General features: G+C 34.6%; 1 protein-coding gene across 2 annotated transcripts in view; it reads left to right on the plus strand.

Moving 5' to 3' along the window:
- LOC137657725 (liprin-alpha-1-like) overlaps nt 1–17,560 on the plus strand; it is a 142,746-nt gene extending 125,186 nt beyond the window's left edge. Inside the window, exons 21-25 of one of the 2 annotated variants that reach the window (XM_068392170.1) lie at nt 2,582–2,733; nt 3,011–3,484; nt 3,686–3,842; nt 9,330–9,446; nt 10,714–17,560. In XM_068392170.1, coding sequence (XP_068248271.1) covers nt 2,582–2,733; nt 3,011–3,484; nt 3,686–3,842; nt 9,330–9,446; nt 10,714–10,791 — 978 coding nt within the window. In that variant the 3' untranslated portion in view covers nt 10,792–17,560. Of the gene's footprint in view, nt 1–2,578; nt 2,734–3,010; nt 3,485–3,685; nt 3,843–9,329; nt 9,447–10,713 lie in introns of both variants that reach the window. The other variant, XM_068392171.1, reaches the window with a different exon arrangement.
- Nucleotides 17,561–20,403: the final 2,843 nt, after the last annotated feature.

The raw sequence follows: 20,403 nt of genomic DNA on the forward strand, positions 1-20,403 counted from the left end.
TCCAGTGAGGAAAGGAAATAAATAAATAAGTTATAAAATAGTAAGGATTATCACATAAGTTTTGTAAGATAGTGCCCACAATATAGAGGTTTTATCAACCACACATTGTTTGAAGTATTACCATATCTTATTGAAAGTGATTAGGAGGCACTAAATAATATTTTACACTTCCTTCTTCCTACATGTTCTCCTTATGTCCTCTGGTGGTAAATTCTTATTTACAGGAAGCCAGTAGTTATTTCCCTTTGATTAAATGCTGCAATGGCTTTATTAAGGCAATTAATTTACTCTAACTGGGTGAATGTCTCAATGAGATTTTTTATGGAGAATCCTCAATATTTATATGAGTCTCCCCTAATGTTCGTCGTCGTCGTCGGCGCCCACTCGTGTCCGAGTATTGGGTTCTGTCATTAGCCATCAGCCTCCTATGAAGGATTGGAGGAAATGACAGAATGCCAGTAGCTAGGTCCGGCTTCCCTGCCCCCCCCCCCTCCCCCCGTCCCGGCGCTGGTCCAGCTTCCCCCCCTAATGTTAATATTGCAGTTTCTCTGTAGTGACGGTTTAGTTCAGACATTCTCCAGATTGCTTACTCATTACTTAGCATTAAGATGTTTTCCCCTAGATTTGTTAACAATTACTACGTGAAGCAAAATGAACCCCATGAGAGGTTTAGAGAAATCATATATCTGAGACTAAGCATATATACATACGAGAGAGATGTAAATGTGTTTGTGCATTGGTGTGTTTTAGAATAAGCCACTTTCAAAGTTTTTGTTGTACTGTCTAGTTATGCTAAGTTCATTATATAGATTTTTCTTACAGCAGCTCTTAATACAGTATATTTTAATGCCTACGTTGTTTAATGTGGGCATTTCGCTGTCTTAGTCTATTGTTATTTTCATTTTGATATAAAATGCAATATTCAATAAGCCACCATTGCACCAAGACAGTATATACATATACTGTACAGTAAAAAAAAAATATTAAATATAGTTAGTTTAGTTATTATTTCAAATTATTGTTACAATGTATGGTGGGGGGTAAATATGTAGTTCTGTATGGTCATATAATGGGCAAGTAAAGTAATAGCTAAAAGCATCTGTGATGTCAATAATCTGAGTCTTAAATCTTCAATGATGTCAAAGTTCAAAAAGTTATTGTAATTAGCCAATTTCGGTCTGTTCCCAAAATTATTCCCAGATGAAAGTGTAGGATAATTGTTGGTGAACTAGTATAATAATAATAATGATAATGGAGATATGGAGAACTATCACATTCTCGCAAATGTTCTACTGTAGCACTATGCGAGTCAATCATACTGACCCAATGCACTTTGCAAACTTCATAGTTGTAATTATAATAGTAGTAATGATACTGCTATAATTTTTTTTCAAAATTGTGCACAGTCATATAGAATATGCCTAAAAAAGCGATCATCGGCTTGCTTAGCAAGTGTTCTTTGGTAAATACACCAAATGCATATAGTATATGATTAGAAGTTGAAAAAGAAAGATGAAAATAATTTCATTGATTCGTTATCCTTCTCACCAGCATTAGACATTTTCTTCAACTTTGAAAATGTAAATATCTATAGAAGTTGATAAAGAAAGATGTAAATAATTTCATTGATTCGTTATCCTTCTCACCAGCATTAGACATTTTCTTCAACTTTGAAAATATATATATCTTTAACATTGCCAGGCATAATCTGTTTTATTTTAAATTAACGTAAGACCAAAACTATCAACGTGTTACTAGACTCTCAAGAGCTCTAGAAGATCTATTTTTTCAAATGAGAGTTGGAAATATAAGAAATCTTAGGTAAAGAAGTTGGATAGCAAGGTGTGAAGAGACTGAAGGAACGATTAAAAAGTAAGAAAGAGAAAGCCATGCATCTTTGAACCTCTAGAAAGGATTCCACCTAGGATATTTTATTACCATGTATGGTATGCCTCAGAGTGTACACTATAAATGGCACTCCATTACAGGGACATATAGGAGTACTGCTTCTAAGAAAGACATTTTGCAACATGAAGATGTACAAATATAGTGAAATTTTCCTCACCAAATGGAGGTTATGGAAAATAGCAAAGATATTTTCTTCTAATGTTGGCTATAATTATAATTACCATTGGCATAATAAAGAAAACCTGCACTGCAAGCAATTTTATCTACAATAGGGTACTTGTGAGGCTGCCAACTTCTGGAAGGGAGAATGGTGTTTCAACATTGTCATACCAAGGGAACTGACATGTGTGTCATTAATGCTGTTACCTCTACTGATAGGGAGCCTTTAAAGCATTACCTTGTTTACTGGTCCCATTGGGTTGAGTTAGGTTCTGCAAAAAATACTTATGGGTTGAAATAAAACCTGTTTTGAGTACTGTCATTAAATTTAAGAATCATTAAGTAGTTCAACAAATCAATGACCTAAGATATGTATTTAAGAGAGAACTGGAAACCAGATATCTTGGTTGCACATTTTGTCTACATACATTTTCTGTATGTGTGGGTAATGTTTTTTTAAACAGTCTATGGATGTTGTGTCACAGGACTAAGTATTAATGAATTATTTCAGCAGGTGAAAGTGAAGGATGCAATGCAACAGCACCATAGCCCTGGTGGGCTTAGTTCTTCTGGTATCTACAGTGATGGAGATATAGGATCTTCAGACTCTTTATCCTTGGCTGGTCTAGGGCAGAAGAGTGACTATGATAGACGAACTAAGAAAAAGTAAGTTTAATGTTTAAAGTTTTAATTCATAATTATGGTATTGATCATTATTATGGGTATTAAAAATCTAATAATAAAACATACTAAACAACCAAAGTAGGAGTTAAAATCAAAACAGATAGATTAAATGGAAAAGGCAGTTCCTAACGAGTGAATGATCTTAATGTTAAAATAGCTAGTTGCCAGGCAATGATATAACTGCATTTTTACTGCCCAAGATTCTTAGACACATCAAGGTGTTATTTTCAAATTTAACAATTATTATATTATTTTTCAGTTTACCGGGGTACAGGCATGAGCTTCTAGCCGAAGCTATGAAGGCTGGTACTCCATTTGCATTGTGGAATGGTCCAACGATAGTTGCTTGGTTAGAATTATGGGTTGGTATGCCTGCGTGGTATGTTGCAGCATGTCGAGCTAATGTTAAATCTGGCGCCATTATGTCAGCCTTGAGTGATGCTGAAATTCAGAGGGAAATAGGCATCTCCAATCCTTTACACCGATTGAAACTAAGGTTAGCAATTCAAGAAATGGTTTCACTAACTTCTCCGTCGGCACCAAAAACGTCTCGAACAACTTTGGCCTTTGGAGATATGAACCATGAATGGGTTGGCAATGAATGGCTTCCAGCACTGGGACTCCCTCAGTATAGAACAACATTTATGGAATGCTTAGTCGATGCTCGAATGTTAGACCATCTTACCAAGAAAGACCTTCGAGGCCAGCTTAAAATGGTTGATTCATTTCATAGGTAAGATACGGGCAGTTTGTATTCAATGTTTCATTATATATTTGCCTGTTTCATAGTTCAGTAAATCTTGAATATTTAGATGTTTTAATAATTTTGAAATTCAGTATTCAGCAGTCATTGTACTGTACATACAGTATTTCAAAATTTTGACTAAAAAGTGTCTGAAATACTGACCCTTTTTACTTTTATCCATTTTTGCAGAACGTCATTGCAGTTTGGTATTACTGCACTGAAAAAACTTAACTACGATCGTGTTGCATTAGAGGATCGTAGGCGTAATTGTGAAGAAGAAAATATAGACGTTATAGTGTGGAGCAATGACAGAGTTATTAAATGGATCACATTTATAGGCTTAAAGGTATGTATTAGAAGATGCTTGGCAATTTATTTTAATGTAATACTGTACTGTATACACCAATGCCTCATATACGAATGAGTTCCATTCCTGAAGCAATGTTTGTTTTGTGAAAATTTGTTTATTGAAGCATATATTCCCTTTAACGGCATTTATAATCATGAAATACGTTCTTACGAGCTCACCAAAGTTCTCTTGTTTCTCAATACAGGGCTTAATATACAGTACTGAAATAGAATATCTGAACAGATTAGTTTCATTACATTAAGTAACCAGGCAATGACGGTGTAGAAACTATTTTGTTTCTGAGTAGCAAAAATTAAAAAAGAAAATGACACAGTAATATTTTCAATACAATAGTGTCCCCTTGAAAGTAAAAAACAATACTGTAGCATTAAGAAGACATGATTAGTTGCAGCATGAAAAGCATAATCAAAACGAACATAATCTACTACAGGTAATTATAATTAACAAAAAACATAATTATAATTCACAAAATAACAACATACTTTACTCTATAATTATTTTGAAATTAATAATATTCTTACAGCTACAAATTACTGATCAAATTGACTAGTAACTTCAGAAAATAAATTAATTACAGGTATACCTTGACTTAAGTCGTTTCGAGTCAAGTTGGTTTCGAATTTACGTTGGTTGTCAAAAATAATACATGGAAAAATAAAAATCCAATCTTGAGTCATTCTGTTTGACTCTCCGTCTGTCCGTCACAAGTATCGAAGTCTTAATATTACTGAAATACTATTAAAATAACACAAAATATGTTGCTGTACTGTAAATGATTATTATAGGATATAAAATTTTAAAGTACTTATACTGTATTTAACGTAAACATTCACGTAATTAACATAAATCCTAGCTGTGACAGTTTTTATATTAATTAGCGGTCTTTAAGAGCTTAACAGTGGCGTTTTCTATGATAGTTCAACTATTAACTATTTATTGTACAATAAATAAGGATAAAAGTGTATATAATATCATATGAAAATACATTTTTGTATGCTATTTTCTTAATGTCAAATGCAACTTAACAATCAACAATTACTATTTTTTTTTTTATTTATGGCTGTGATCAGCTGATTACAAAGAGTATCGTAAATAACAAAGAATTATTTTTTAGCTTATTCAATAGAATTACATCAGCACCAATTTGTAATAGAATATCATAGTTTTCATACATTTCATTTATAGCTATTATTATTCTCATATGAACACAGTCTCTCTCTCTCTCTCTCTCTCTCTCTCTCTCTCTCTCTCTCTCTCTCTCTCTCTCTCTCTCTCTCTCTCTCTCTCTCTCTCTCTCTTTTTGTTTTTTACTGAGCTTTATACACATAGAACAGATATAACAGATATCTTTGTTTCCTTAGTGAGGATTGAATGTTAGTTGTTCAGTTTACAGTAAAGAATATATTGTATACTCTCCAGGTCCATACACTTGAACTTCAAAATTTTTTTTTTCCTGAGAGAAAGCGTGGGACATTGTATTCCTCACAATGCTTATTTAAAACACTGTGCTTTCCTTGATCAGAAATGCCAACGAATTCAGCAGGGAAGATGACATGAAATGCAATAAACACTTGATCACTATTATGGAAGGGGTATTTGTCTTGATAAAACCACAGATATGGAATTTTTTAATAAAATGCATCCAATGGGGCTCTTTTCCATTACCCACTAGATTGTTGCTGTACTTTAGTAGTGGTATGCATCTTTTGAAAGGAAAGAAAATGGGAACATTTTCAGTAAATCTTGAGGGTAAACATCATTAAACTAATCTTGAGATGAAGAAGGAATATTAACATCAGGGAAGGTTCATAGAATTTTTGTAAGATGCAATATCATTTATAGTGATTTGCTGGGTTTAAATGTATTTCATGAAGTCCAACAATATATTCTGTTAAGTGAGAACATTTTAATGAAAGTTGAAATGTGGCCCCCTGTGGCCGCGGGAGCATAACAACGATTAGAATAGCGCCAACGCATCCCTGTGTGTCTTAAGAGGCGACTAAAAGGGAGGGGACAAGGGGGCTGGGAACCCCCTCTCTATATTATATACTCCTGTGAGACATCAAAGAGGTGGAGCTGGGGGAGAGTGACTGCTCCCTGCACTCTAGTTTTGTGGTGACTGAATGTGGTGGATGTAGTATGAAAGAGAGTAAAAGATGTGAGATTGGAAGTATCTTTAGGAATAGAAGGATGGATATATTGGCTTTGTGTGAGACAAAGATAAAAGGGAAGGGTGAAGTGATGTTTGGTGAAGTGACTGGTAGTGTGTCTGGGATTGAAAGGGGAAGAGCAAGAGAGGGTGTGGCTTTATTGCTGAGTGAATGGATGACAGGTAAAGTAGTGGAATGAAAGGAGATATCATCTAGGTTAATGTGGGTAAGGGTTAGGTTGGGTAGGGAATGTTGGGCTTTTGTCAGTGCGTATGGGCCAGGTTGTGAGACAAGTGAAGAAGAGCAGAATGAGTTGTGGAATGAATTAACAAGGTGTGTAGAAGGACTGGGTAGAAGGAAGTATGTAGTTGTCTTGGGTGACCTGAATGCTAGAGAGGGCATCGGAGAGGTAAAGGGTGTCATTGGGAAGTATGGCGTACCAGGTGAAAATGAGAGCGGTGAGAGACTGGTAGATATGTGTGTTGAGCAAGAGATGGTGATAAGTTCTAGCTTTTTCAAAAAGAAGGATAAATACAAGTATACATGGGCAAGAGTGGCAAATGGAAGAGAGGTAGAAAGGGCTTTAATGGATTATGTGTTTGATAACTAGAAGAATGTTTGGAAGATTGAAAGATATGCACATTTTTAGGGGGCATGGCTAACAGTATGTCTGATTATTTTTTGGTGGAAGGAAAATTAGTTGTAGCAAAAGAGTGGGGGATGTAAAAGGGAGCTAGTGAGATTTGAAGAGTTAATAAAACCTTAGGTAAAAAGTGAATATCAAGGAATGTTGAAAATGGTAATTTAGAGGAGGTTAGTAAAAGAAAATTTTGTTGGGATTGCAAGTGATGTGTCTGGCAAGAAGATTATTAGGGGCAGCATGAGGAAGGGTGGTGAATGATGGAATGAAGGAGTGAAGGTAAATGTGGAAGAGAAAAAGAGGGCATTTGAAGAATGGCTACAGCATAATAGTGTAGAGAAGTATGAAAGATATAGAGAGAAAAATGTGGCAGTAAAACGCAAGGTAACTGATGCAAAGAGGGTGGCTGACCTGAGGTGGGGTCAGGGAGTAGGTCAGTCATATGAAGAGAATAAGTAGTAGTTTTGGAAAGATGTGAAGAGAGTAAGAAAGGTTGGTTCGAGAATTGAAGAGACAGTGAAAGATGGAAATGGAAGGTTGTTAAAAGGAGAGGAGGCAAGGAAAAGGTGGGTGGAATATTTTGAAAGTTTACTGAATGTTGAGGATAATAGGGAGGCAGACATAATTGCTGTTGCAGGCGTTTAGGTGCTAGTGATGGTAGATGAGAATGATAGAGATTACAATAGAGGAAGTGAGGAGAGCACTAGATGAAACGAGAGTAGGAAAAGCCCCTGGTATGGATGGTGTGAGAACCGAGATGTTAAAGGAAGGGCGTGTGACTGTACTTGAATGGTTGGTGAGATTGTTTAATATGTGTTTTTTGTTGTCAATGGTACCAGTAGATTGGGTTTGTGCATGTATTGTACCACTATTTAAGGGTAAGGGGGTTATGCATGAGTATTAGTTTGTTGATTGTGGTTGGAAAATTGTATGGTAGAGTACTAATTAATAGGAATAAGGATAAAACAGAGAATGCAATATTAGAAGTACAAGGTGGTTTTATAAGAGGTAGGGGATATATGAATCAGATTTTTACAGTTAGGCAGATATGCGAGAAATATTTAGCAAAAGGCAAGGAGGTGTATGTTGAGTTTATGGATCTGGAGAAAGCGTATGATAGAGTTGATAGGGAAGTGATGTGGAATGTGATGAGGTTATATGGAATTGGTGGAAGGTTGTTGCAAGGAGTGAAAAGTTTCTACAAAGATAGTAAAGCGTGTGTTAGGATAGGAAATGAAGTGAGCAATTGGTTTCCAGTGAGAGGGGAGCTGAGACAGGGATGTGTGATGTCGCCATGGTTGTTTAACTTGTAAGTTGATAGAGTGGTGAGAGAGGTGAATGCTCAAGTGCTTGGACAAGGATTGAAAATGATAGACAAGAATGATCATGAATGGGAGGTAAACCATTTGTTGTTTGCAGATGATACTGTTCTGGTTGCAGATTAGGAAGAGAAGCTTGACCGATTAGTGACAGAATTTGGAAGGGTATGTGAGAGAAGGAAGTTGTGAGTTAATGTGGGTAAGAGTAAGGTTATGAGATGTACGAGAAGGGAAAGTGGTACGAGGTTGAATATCATGTTGAATGGTGAGTTACTCGAGGAAGTAGATCTGTGTAAGTACTTGGGGTCTGTTGTTGCAGCAAATGGTGGAGTGGAAGCAGATGTATGTCGGAGAGTGAATGCAGGATGCAAAGTGTTGGGGCCAGTGAAGAGAGTGGTAAGGAATAGAGGGTTAGGCATGAATTTAGAGTTCTGCATGAGAAAGTGATTGTACAAATTGTGATGTTATGGATTGGAGTTGTGGGGAATGAAAGTGACGGAGGGACAAAAATTGAATGTGTATGAGATGAAGTGTCTGAGGAGTATGGCTGGTGTATCTTGAGTAGATAGGGTTAGGAATGAAGTAGTGAGGGAGCGAACGGGTGTGAGAAATGATTTAGCAGCTAGAGTGGATATAAATTTGTTGAGGTGGTTTGGCCATGTTGAGAGAATGGAAAATGGCTGTCTGCTAAAGAAGGTGATGAATGCAAGAGTCGAAGGGAGAAGTACAAGAGGAAGGCCAAGGTTTGGGTGGATGGATGGAGTAAAGGAAGCTCTGCGTGATAGGAGGATAGATGTGGGAGAGTCAAGAGAGCGTGCTAGAAATAGGAATGAATGGCGAACGATTATGACGCAGTTCGGGTAGGCCCTGCTGCTTTCTCCGGTCGCCTTAGATGACCACAAAGGTAGCAGCAGCAGGGGATTCAGCTTATGAAGCTTTATTTGAGGTGGATAATGGGGAAGGTTGGGCTGTGGCACCCTAGCATTACCAGACAAACTCGGTTGAGTCCCTTGTCAGGCTAACCTATAAAATTGGGGGAAGTGCTTTAGTGTATAGATAGAATAATGTGCAAAGCTATGCTACTTGGAAAAATGTTAATTAAATTTTCAAAATGTCAGGAACAGAATTAGGGTGTCTGCTGTTAAGTGGCAGATCAACAAATGAGGGACATGCTCTTGAGTTTGAGAGGATGTGAAATTTTCAGATGGTATATATACTGAACATTTAGTATACACCATGTTAAATAATTTATGATGATAGTTTTACAAATTATTTTTCTATAACGCCTGGCATTCTCTCATGATAATGTTTGCAGATGTAATTAGTTTTATCAATCATTCATTTTCATTTTCAGGAATATGCGAATAATTTAATAGAGTCTGGGGTACATGGTGCGCTCGTAGCCCTAGATGAAAGCTTTGATTATAATGCTTTAGCTCTAGCATTACAAATTCCTACTCAAAATACTCAGGTAAGATATTTTATCATTTAATCCCTTCATTTATTTCCTTAATATTTGAATTATTTTTTTCAAGTAAAGAAGGATCCACTACCTTGAAATTAATTGTGGAAGTTAACAATGAAGATTTGTAGTTGAAATTGTCTCCTAAAATATTAGGAAATACAATAGAGAAAATGTCATTGTGGCTGTTACAATACAAAGAATTAGGAATTTTGATCTGTAGACTCTTGTAAGGTAAAACTAATGTACATTTTTTGATGATGTTAATTAACCCTTTTACCCCCGGGGTATTTGGAAATTTCCAACCCTTAACCCCCAAGGGGTTATTTTTTTCCCAGCACATTTTGCAGTATATTTTTTTAAAATTGCTCTAACAGCCTTAATTTTTGTCATAGAGAGGTCAGGTTGGTCTCATTCTCTTGGAAAATGCCTGAATTTTCTCAAAAAATTATCAAAAAATATGAAAAACAAATTTTTATAGCATTTTTTTGCAAGGACGTACCGGTACATCCATGGGGGTAAAGGGATGGCTTTTGTAAAACGTACCAGTATGTCCTTTGGGGATAAAAGGGTTAATTAATTATTGTAGCCACAATGGTAAAGTTTGGTTTTATTGAATATTCATTTGATCTTAATTAAAGCTCATATCCATTTGCTTTAAAAAGACCCAAGATATTTTTAGCAATCATGCATGACTTAGAAACAAGACAGTACATATTGTATGTACTGAAACTATGATTACCGTAAATAATCATTTTTGTATTTTCACTGTGGATGTTTCAAGGACATTTAAGTGAAATTTATATGATAGAAGTTTATATTAACACTTTTACCCCCGGGGTATTTGGAAATTCCCAATCCTTAACCCCCAAGGGGTTATTTTTTTCCCAGCACATTTTGCAGTATATATTTTTTTAAATTGCTCTAACAGCCTTAATTTTTGTCATAGAGAGGTCAGGATGGTCTCATTCTCTTGGAAAATACCTGAATTTTCTCAATAAAATATCAAAAATATGAAAAAAATAAATTTTTATAGCATTTTTTGCAAGGACGTACCGGTACGTCCATGGGGGTAAAGGGATGGCTTTTGTGAAACGTACCAGTACGTCCTTTGGGGGTAAAAGGGTCAAGTAGGAAAGGATTATCGGTGAGTAGATTATATTTTTAGGATTTCTATAAATATTTTACGCTATATGCTGTTCCTGTTTCTTTCTATATTGGTTTCCAATAAAGATATCATTGTTTATCATAACATTTGTATATTTTTCTCTTATAGGCAAGACAGCTATTAGACCAGGAATTCAGAAATCTTTTAACGACTGGAACCGATCGCACAGATATCAACAAGTCTTGACATGAGGCCCCTTCCTCTAAGGATGCTGAAGCTAGGCTCGTTTAAATAAATCCAAAGAAAATATTTAGGATCACCAGTGTCAACATTGTGAAATGATAGTCGTGCATTCCTTAGACCCAAAAGTCAAATGATGAGGTTGACATCCTCTTCATTAACTCTTCAGTAAGTGATAATTAGCCTAGAATGCACAAATGAGTTTAAACTTAACAGTGGTGTTATTATTGTCATGATTTTCTTGTATAGATGAATGACAAAATGTGCAGGGATAGTGTGTTGAACTACTGGTGTCCTGAACTGGACTATTCATCATCTGCCTTGTCATTTCTACTCATAATGAGCTTTGCAGTCAAACTGTGTCTATTTCATGCAACAGTAATGGAAAGGATGATTTGTACAATAACTATCGGAAGAAGGGTGAATTTAGCCAGTGACCCCCTGGCCAAAACCTAATCAACTGTGCTAAACTGAATCGCCTTTCCAGAACCTCTAGTCGATGGTGGCTATGGACCAGTGAGACAACAAGCCTGTGGTATGGTGTGTTCTGTTGAGCTGATACATATGAGGTTAGGTTAAGCCAAGTCATGTCATAGCTGCTAGGTGGATGTGATTCCTGATACCTAGCATTGTGCAGGGCTGTGAGTCTCGCTACATGATACTGTGATGATGTTGACTGGATGAATATGTATGGTTGCTATACTTTATCAGAAATTTTATTATGAAATGGTGCATATAACATATGGGCATACATAGATTTTAAAAAAAGTGTTAGTGTACTTTGAAAAAGTTGTCATGGCAGCTTGTGAAAGTTGGGCTGCTGTTGCTGTTGCTAAAAAGGAGCTTCTTGGTAACTTTGAGAAAACAGGTGTAACCATGATGTGTCGTGTGAGTTACCCTCTCCTCTAGAATTATTATTAGGCTGCTAGAGTGGATGCTCATCCCTTATGATAATTTGCTCTATATGTTGGTAGCTGTAATATGTAATGACTTGGGTTTGAATGATTACCTCCATAATATTTATGTGTGTATGACCCTTGTACCTCCACAATATTTATACCATTTGTGTGAATGATTAAAGGTTGTTTGTGGATGATGAGAGTGAATTGTCTTATATTATTTATGTTGTGTTAATGAGTTTGCCATTCTAGTAACCTTATCTTCTATAATTTAGCTATGTGTATGTTAACACCAGACTGTTATTTAGTTGGGTAACATATTTTCTCTTGAAAAATTACTAGGAAAATATTTGCATGCATATAAATGTATACTGACGTTTGAAACAAAATTTTTCATTGGGGGTGGATGTCTCTTAGCACCATCTTGAAGTATAGTGCTGTATATAGTTAGAACCAAGTACATTAAGCTGAGAAGTATTGATTTTTCCAGTGCTAAGCACTGTAAATTTATCATACTGCCAATTTATGACAATAAGTTTTTTAATCACATTTTGAAAAACCTATTTAGAAAGTGGTGCTGCAACAGTTTAGTTTTTTTAGGAATTCTGAAGTTTAATTTTTAATGATCTAGTAAAAATTCAGTTCAATTGCTACTTATATTACAGCCAATTTTGAAAATTAGCGACAATTTCTTTTAAATCTTTGACAACATGGTAATATTGTCTTTGAAAGTCATATTTTTAAAAAATTTTAGCAAGAAGTTTTAAGCCAAGATAGAAGGATAATATTGATGGTTTGCAAAAGTATCCTTATGTCAGATGTAAAGTAGGTGTAGATTATTTTCTCTTATTCCTGATATACAGTAAGCTGTTTAATTTTCTGAAAATGGAAGTAACTACTGTCTATTGAAATAAAATCTAGTGTACAAATATAATCAATCAAACCTCAAATTTCTTACAGTTTCTATAAAACCATATTTTCTTTTAACCATTTTTTTTAAATCATGACATTATTAAGAAAAAATATTTTGAAGAACATCTCATGAAATATTAGGCTTAAAGCCATTTTTTTTCTGGCAGATATTTAATCGTTTATTAGGTCTCTTATTTTATTCTACACCTTATTCTTCCTTACAACATATAGCATAATTCAACTAACAAAATTCCTCACTTATAAAAATGCTGAATATCAGTGGTCTATATGTTGGTTTTTAATTCCTTGCTGAAATCAGGTTCTCAAAGTTCTGTTAGATCACCTAGTTTCATTTTTTTTTTTTTCATTCTAAAGACACTCCTTTGACATGTCAAACAAGGAACATCTTGTCCTGGAGAAATTCTTAGATTATTTAGTCTATTATAGACTTATAGTAAATCTTATAGTTTCTTAGGATTGAAATCGGCTTTCAGTGATATTCAGATCAAGACTCTTGGCATTTCAGCTAAACATTTTAGTTAACATAGCCTGTAGTCAAGAAATTTGAGATATCGATATGGTTTGAATTATCAGCAGTTGAGTGAACTAGAGATTTGGCAAGATTATGGGAGGTGTAATGTTTGTAGCATTTGAAACAGAGTTAAACTAGGCTTGGATTACTGTTGGCTTACTGTGAGTTTGAGGCTTTTTAGATGGAATGAGAGTGCACATTAGAGACACTGTAACCAAACTCTAAATTAGTGTTAATTCCTTATTTTTGAAATAAAAGGTATGTATCATACCAAGTTCTGCTGTATAAAGTACTGACACACAGTATGGTAGAATAGTGTTGAATGAAGACGTTGCTTACTGACGTGTCAAGTGATAATATAGTTTCTTATTATCAGCCTTTCAGAAATACTTTGCAAAGTTTCTAAAACCAAGTGCCTCCCAAACTTTGCAGTAAAATATTTGAAATCTTATAGCATGAATCTAAAACTATGGACTGAGTTTAGCACCATTAGATGTCAAAGATTACAGAATTATTTGTGTAGCATTGAAAGTGGTGGATTACAGGAGATGTGTAGCATACCTTTTAGCCCCAACAAGGTTAGAAATAGTCAATAGCCATGTAAAGTATGCTGACTAGAATTTTTTAGGGGTATGATAAATTATATATGAAGCATCTAAATGAAATCTCAACATATGTTATGAAACATCTCTAGCTGTATGCATAATAACTGCAACTGGGTACTTGGTAATCATCATGCAAAAGATGGCATACTCCCCCCCCCTCCACTCCCTTTAGATGTTTTTCATGTGATATGATGCACTCATTACTGTAGGTCTTTATTAAATCATGGTGGCTTAGTGTAAATTACCTTTCAAATAGTCACAAACATTTCATTATCAATATATCAGGGTGTGTACTCTTTAACATTTATATACCTGTACCTTTTGCTGTTTCAAATATCCATAATTTCTGTTGTATTGTGATGAAATTAATCTTTAGAAAACTTTAGTAAAGGAATTCATTACAAGCCTAGTATACATATACTCGTAGAATTGTCAATTCTCAACATGTCCACCATCACATGCCATGCTTTCCACACTTACACTGGGTCTTCCATATCATGGTTTGATTGAAACTGCTCGCTGTCAGTTAGAAAGCAATCATCCTTCAAAGCCGAGTGTCTTTTCTCCCCCTTCAAAAAGTTTGAAAGGTATTTGTTTATTCAAAAATGCAGTTCAGCCAGTAAGGATAAAAACAAGAGAAATTAGTCTTGATAAACTTATGAAGATCTTGATTCAGTTCATGGTTTTAATCTTGGTTAGTGGTTTTTAAAGTTGGAGAAAGATCTTATTTTTTCATGTGTATTAAACAAACCATTGCCAAATTTAGAACCTTATGCTTTAGTTCAAGGTATCACAATATACACACATTACCCAACTAGAAAAGATGGTTATGCTTAAGTGGTGAAAGAGTCCCCCTCCCCTACTCAAGAGGGACAAGGTTCCTAAATCTCTTGCCTGCTTTATCATTATAGAACATTCCAGGATTCTTAAGACTCAAACTCTCATCTGCACTTTAATTTTTTTGCAACAATTTTTCTCATTGTTCATTACCATTGCGTCCTTCCTCGTTTCTTTCTTTCTTTGTGCTATGTGGTTCTTACTTCAAGTATAATTTCCTCCTTATCAGAGTTGTATAGATATTTTTTTAAGATTTTTTCCATGCATTGTAGGATTTTCCGTTTCCTTAGCCTGCATTCTTTCTTGCATCTCTCTATCGTGTTTCTACAGTAGGGTAATAAAGATTATATATTTATTTACAAAGTCTCCCCTTTCAGGTTTTAGGTTATTAAGAATTTTCCACAGTTGCCATCAAAAAAGAAGGTGAGGCTATATATCCTAAAAAATAATTGAATTATATTTAGTGTTATATCAGGTAAAAGTTGCATAGAAGTTGAGGAATATTTTAGTTTTTATAACTTCTATTGCTGCAATGAAGCTTTATGCATAGTAAGGAGTCAGTTTGAGAATAAATCTTAAAGGTGAATATTAGGAATAACGTAGTTAGATATTGTGAAGAATAATACCAAAAGATAACTTCTATAAATTTCATAGTAGATGAAACAATCATAAATGAGAGTTGGAGATGAGTTAGGCATATCCCTCTCACCACCCCAGGGAGAATAACTTTCAACATGGTCTGCTTCACTCCAAGGATTAGAAAGAGTTGGAAGACTCATACCTACAGCTTACATAGAGCTAGGTCACCCATTCTCCCCTTCCTAATAAGTACAAATGTGTCTATTCTGGAGCATAGCTTCATACTGGTGTGGTGGGCGAGAGACTTGGGAATCTTACTTAGTACAGGGGATAATTCATTGTCATCACATAAGTCATCGTCGTCTTTTTTCCAAGTCGTCGTCGTCATCTTTTTTTTTTTTTTGCACTTGTGGTCCAAAGCATATGGCCATCAGAGGTGATGGTTTGTATGTGAATAAAAAGAATTTGAATAACTTTTTTATGATCATCATTCTAGAAAATTTAAAATAAAGTATAATGTATATCGATATAATTCATATGCTAGAATCACTCAAATGATAAAAAATTAGATATGTTTACATCTTTCCAAAAACCTTTAATTTCCCATTGGTCTGTTTGCTATTACCCTACATCTGTTTGATAACTAGAGGTAATAATTAAAATTTACAGTTCCATGTCTGAAATACTGTACTAAAGTCACAAAATTAAAACCATGATGGTTCACATAATATGTATTCTACATCATGAGGTTAATGAATGTCCTTAAGACAGATCTCCTGGCCATTAATCTTTGTCCAGATACATTTATTCTCTGACTTATGACCAGGCTGTATTATTGACAAGCTTCCGTAAATCAGGGTACGGAATATATTTCATGTTTCAAGGTCAAATTTGTGTAAATTACATTGAATTTAAATTTGATTTTTACATGTTCTTCATTCAAGTACTGCATTGTACAGTACTTACTATTTTTTTGTTTTAATTATTCCCCTGGCTTTTATATTACAATTAGAACAATGTTTTTGTTTAAATTTTGTAATTTTTTTTTTTTAAATATCATAATAATTGGAAGTGAATAAAAGTCTAATTAGCCACAAGAGAATGACAGACTAGAGTTATTAAATTTACATATTTTGCATAATGATTTGTAAGTTGCTACCACCGCATATTTATTTTTTTTATTATTGCACTAGCCGTTTATTCAGATGTGTAGACTTTATGCTCTCAAGAAAAAATCTGGTCTCGGACAAAGCCCGATTTTTAAATTTTTTACCTTTTTCAGATTTTTTTATCCTTTGCTAGACTAAAGTTATGAATATTTGAAACTATTGCTTACGTGGAGTTTTTAGATAACATATAGTCAGCAAGTGTCTGTTGATGATATTAACTTCTACAACAACAGACATAATTCTTTAACCAAACTCAAGCAAGTTAATTTTGTAGTGCCACAATATTTTTTCTTACAGTTTACTTCATAAGTTTAAAAAAATCGTATTTTTTCAATGACTAGTGCAGCATATGATTTTATTTATATTTTTTCCATGATGTAAATATTTCAATTTGCAGAATGCTGCTTTGTACTTAAGTCCCTAACATAAAACAAGCACTAACTTTTTACTTCTACTTGAGCATATTTTGTATGGTTACTAGGAGGAATTATACTTGATTTTTTCAATGTTTGTTCTTAGTTTGAGAAGTGGAATTTTTATCTTGAATTTGTGGATTTAGACAATGTACTTAAGGGTAGTCTTGGCTGCATTTGAAGATTTGAAGTACATGTACTGTGAAGCTAATCACAACTGTACTCATTTTAACATTTGCAATATCTAACAAATAACGAAATGTACAATAAAATTTTAATTTTCTTATTCAGTTTGATAGGGATCAGGAATGCCGATGCTTTATACTATAGAAATAAAACTATCATTGCTCATAACATTATGTAGTCTTAGTTTAAGGTAGAATCAGTAAATTGCTTTACTTGAATATAAATTTCTGTTAAACATTCAAGATTTTAAGTAGTTACGTACAGTGCTACAAATTTATAGAAATATCCTGTACCACATTATTACGAGATGTATTTGGCCCATTTAAAATTTTATGTTAACTACATTACTTCTTGTTACTTATTTTGTTAACCCTCACAATTAGAATGATGTGCAAATATTCTGGGCAAAAATCATAGACTTGTATCTAATATGCCTCAGTATCTCGCTTCAGTCATGTTGAAATCATGTTCACCAAAGTTACTAAGTCTGCCCCTTCGTCCTTATATTTCACATAGTTTATTTCCTTTCATATGTAGGTGTATGAACTAGTATTACTGTCTATGGAATGCTGAATGAATTGCTCAGTATTGCAACATTGCCCATCAATTGTATAGAATTTATATAAAGTTTATTTATATTGTGGATCTAGTGTATGATTGAAACTGCCAGATCAAGCCCCAAAGACTGTTTTAAGACTAATCAGTAGTGTACAGCTCAGACAGGGCACCTATAATGAACCACAGGAATACTGTGTATGTGTATTTGGTGCAATGTCTGTGTACGCACATAGGATTTATATGTAACTGTCTGTGTATTGCCATCATTGTTGAATCACAGTGTCCTGGTTTTAATTATATATTGACTGATGTTAACAGTGTTAGAGAGGCTTCCTTCTTAAGGAAGGGTGGAGCAGCAGGGTTTGGCCGGCAGCCATATTCATGAGAAGAAAGAAAAATTTATCTTCCATACTTGACATGCCAAACTTGTCTTTGTAATTTTAGTTGTAAAAAGTCAAGCTAAATATATCAAGTGACACCATTAAGGCAAACAGTGACGGTTTGTTGTTACTCTGATGTTTTGAAAGATAACTGGTCATGTTTTAAAGGGATTCCATGAAGTGTACTTCCTGTTATCAAATGGACAGAGTTGGCCAGTTAAATTGTGAAAGAGCTGTGTTGTCATAAACATATGTGGTCTGTACAGTGCACTTAACATCCACGTTGAGTATGTTTGATTGTTTCTGTGAAACTTCTGTACACTGTTAAGTAGTGCCCCATTCTCAACGTCATGTTTCGTGTAATGCCAGATATACTCACCTCATTGTTATATGTAAAGCTTCATGTTGACCAGATCATCTTGCCTGCATTATTCACTCATGATACTGCATTAATTTTAATTTTTCAAATCCTGTGTTCTGGTGCTGTGTGGCTGTAGCATCCTTTTAACACTCATCTCCCCAGCCTACCTCCTCTATCTCTCTCTCCCTCTCTTGTTTATTTGACCTCTTGTAACATAACCATTGTGTCTCTCATTCATTCTTCACATCCCTTTCCTATAATCATGGCCTGGGATCTGGATGACCATTCCATTCATGTCTTGTACAGTAATTATTGTCCCTCAACAGTCCTAAGGTGTGTGTGTGTGCGTGCGTGCATGTATATTCATTACTGTGGTGAGCCTTCCCAGTTGGGTGGTAGCCTTATACAGCCTTCTAAATACAGTATCTATTTCACTCTTCTTTTATGTTTTTCATATTTAATTTTTATGTTTTATTAATGGTTATGAATGTAGTTTTCAGCCTAGATATGCTGTACTCTTTTTTCAAGATTCATTTGGTAAGTGAACTTACAATGGTATTCCTGCTGTGCAGTTTTAGTGTTGATTTCATAAGGTTGGTCCCCAGGTATGAAATGCCAACTTTTAAAAAATTAACAAATGCAAAGCCCCTACAGATATAATTATACATAGGTTAAAAAATTTAAATGATATTACTGTACAATTAAATGGCATGGCAAATCGTAGTTGCTCTTTATTAAGAGATTGATGATTCAAAGGTCTAATGATGAAAGCTACAACTTTGGATGCAAAAATCTTGTTTAACACAACTTCTTGGAATTCATCTGTTGAATTGTTTCCTATAAGTATAATTCAGGAACCTCAACAGAGATGTACTGTACTGAGGGAAATTTTAGGCCTGATCATGGATTTTTCCAATACATAATGTGGCCAGCTTCCTAATACAGCTATTTTTGGTCAGTGGGGAAACATTTAACAGAAATATATGATGGTAGTAAAACTATGACATGAAGGTTCTACACTGGAGTTTTAGATTGTATATCAAAATGCATCTCTGAAACTATGGACATATTTTTATCCAATTATCATACATTATTATGATTAATTTTGTCCTGAGCAGTTGATGGTTATTGTATTGTATTGGACTGTGTGATTTCTGTTGAGTAGCTTGTAAAATTTGATCTACTTTTTTATTTTGAGGATTGTAATAACTAAATAAGCCTAGATGTGCAAAGGTTGCCTTACTTTTTCAGTTCTTTTTTCCTGGAAGTAAAACGGAAACCATTATCTTTCAGCTATGCAAAGTGCAATAAGGATTTAGGGAAGTAACTAGAGGCTAACACCAAAAATTTATTTGATAACTAGGTTCACAGGTAGAGGAAATGGATAAATTAAGTAGGTTTAGTATACAGTGTATCCTGCAGTACTTGAACTCTTACTCCTTTGATTATACATGAGGTATGAGTTTGCTTATTTTTCCGATATAAAGAAATTTCCACATCCCCCAGACTTTCAACAACTCAAAGATGTATGAGCAGGGTAAAAATTATCACAGCAATTTATTCTTCACAAATTCTCTGAAGTTAGGCTTTGCAGAAGTGTAGCTTCATGCAATCAACTACAATAATCCAACTTATGTTTTTATAGATGATGGCAAATGAGGTGCTTTTTTTTTTTGTCTTTTTTTCCAGAAATTGACACACATTCATCAGCTAAACTTGTAATTTGGCTCTTTGGCTGTAATTCTTTCTAAATTGGAATACTGCACCAGATATGAAAGTAGATCCCAATACAAAATCCTAAGGTAGATCCAATACAGCCATAAAAGACACTTTGAATCACATAGTGAGATGTAAATCCACTATGATCACATTATGTTGATTAGGGCAGTGGCTAAATTTGTGCAGAATTCTATTCATATTTACTTGATCTGTGGATAGTTTCTGTCCCACTGCCTCTTAGACCACCCAGTCGTAAATGGATACCAGTCTCTTCTCGGGTTAAGAATTAGCGCAACGGAGGGTTGCAACCTCGTTCTTAAAGACTTGAGAAACTAGGAGACGGTATCTTTCGTGTGTCGCCCCCTTCAGTACGAAAGAAAGGGTACTATGGAAAAGAAATTCATTTTCACAAAGGGTCTGCCATAAGTCTGTTTTTTCAGTCATTAAGGAAGTTACAAATAAGTTCAG

Source organism: Palaemon carinicauda, chromosome 18 (assembly GCF_036898095.1).
Source record: "Palaemon carinicauda isolate YSFRI2023 chromosome 18, ASM3689809v2, whole genome shotgun sequence".
Classification (NCBI taxonomy): domain Eukaryota; kingdom Metazoa; phylum Arthropoda; class Malacostraca; order Decapoda; family Palaemonidae; genus Palaemon; species Palaemon carinicauda.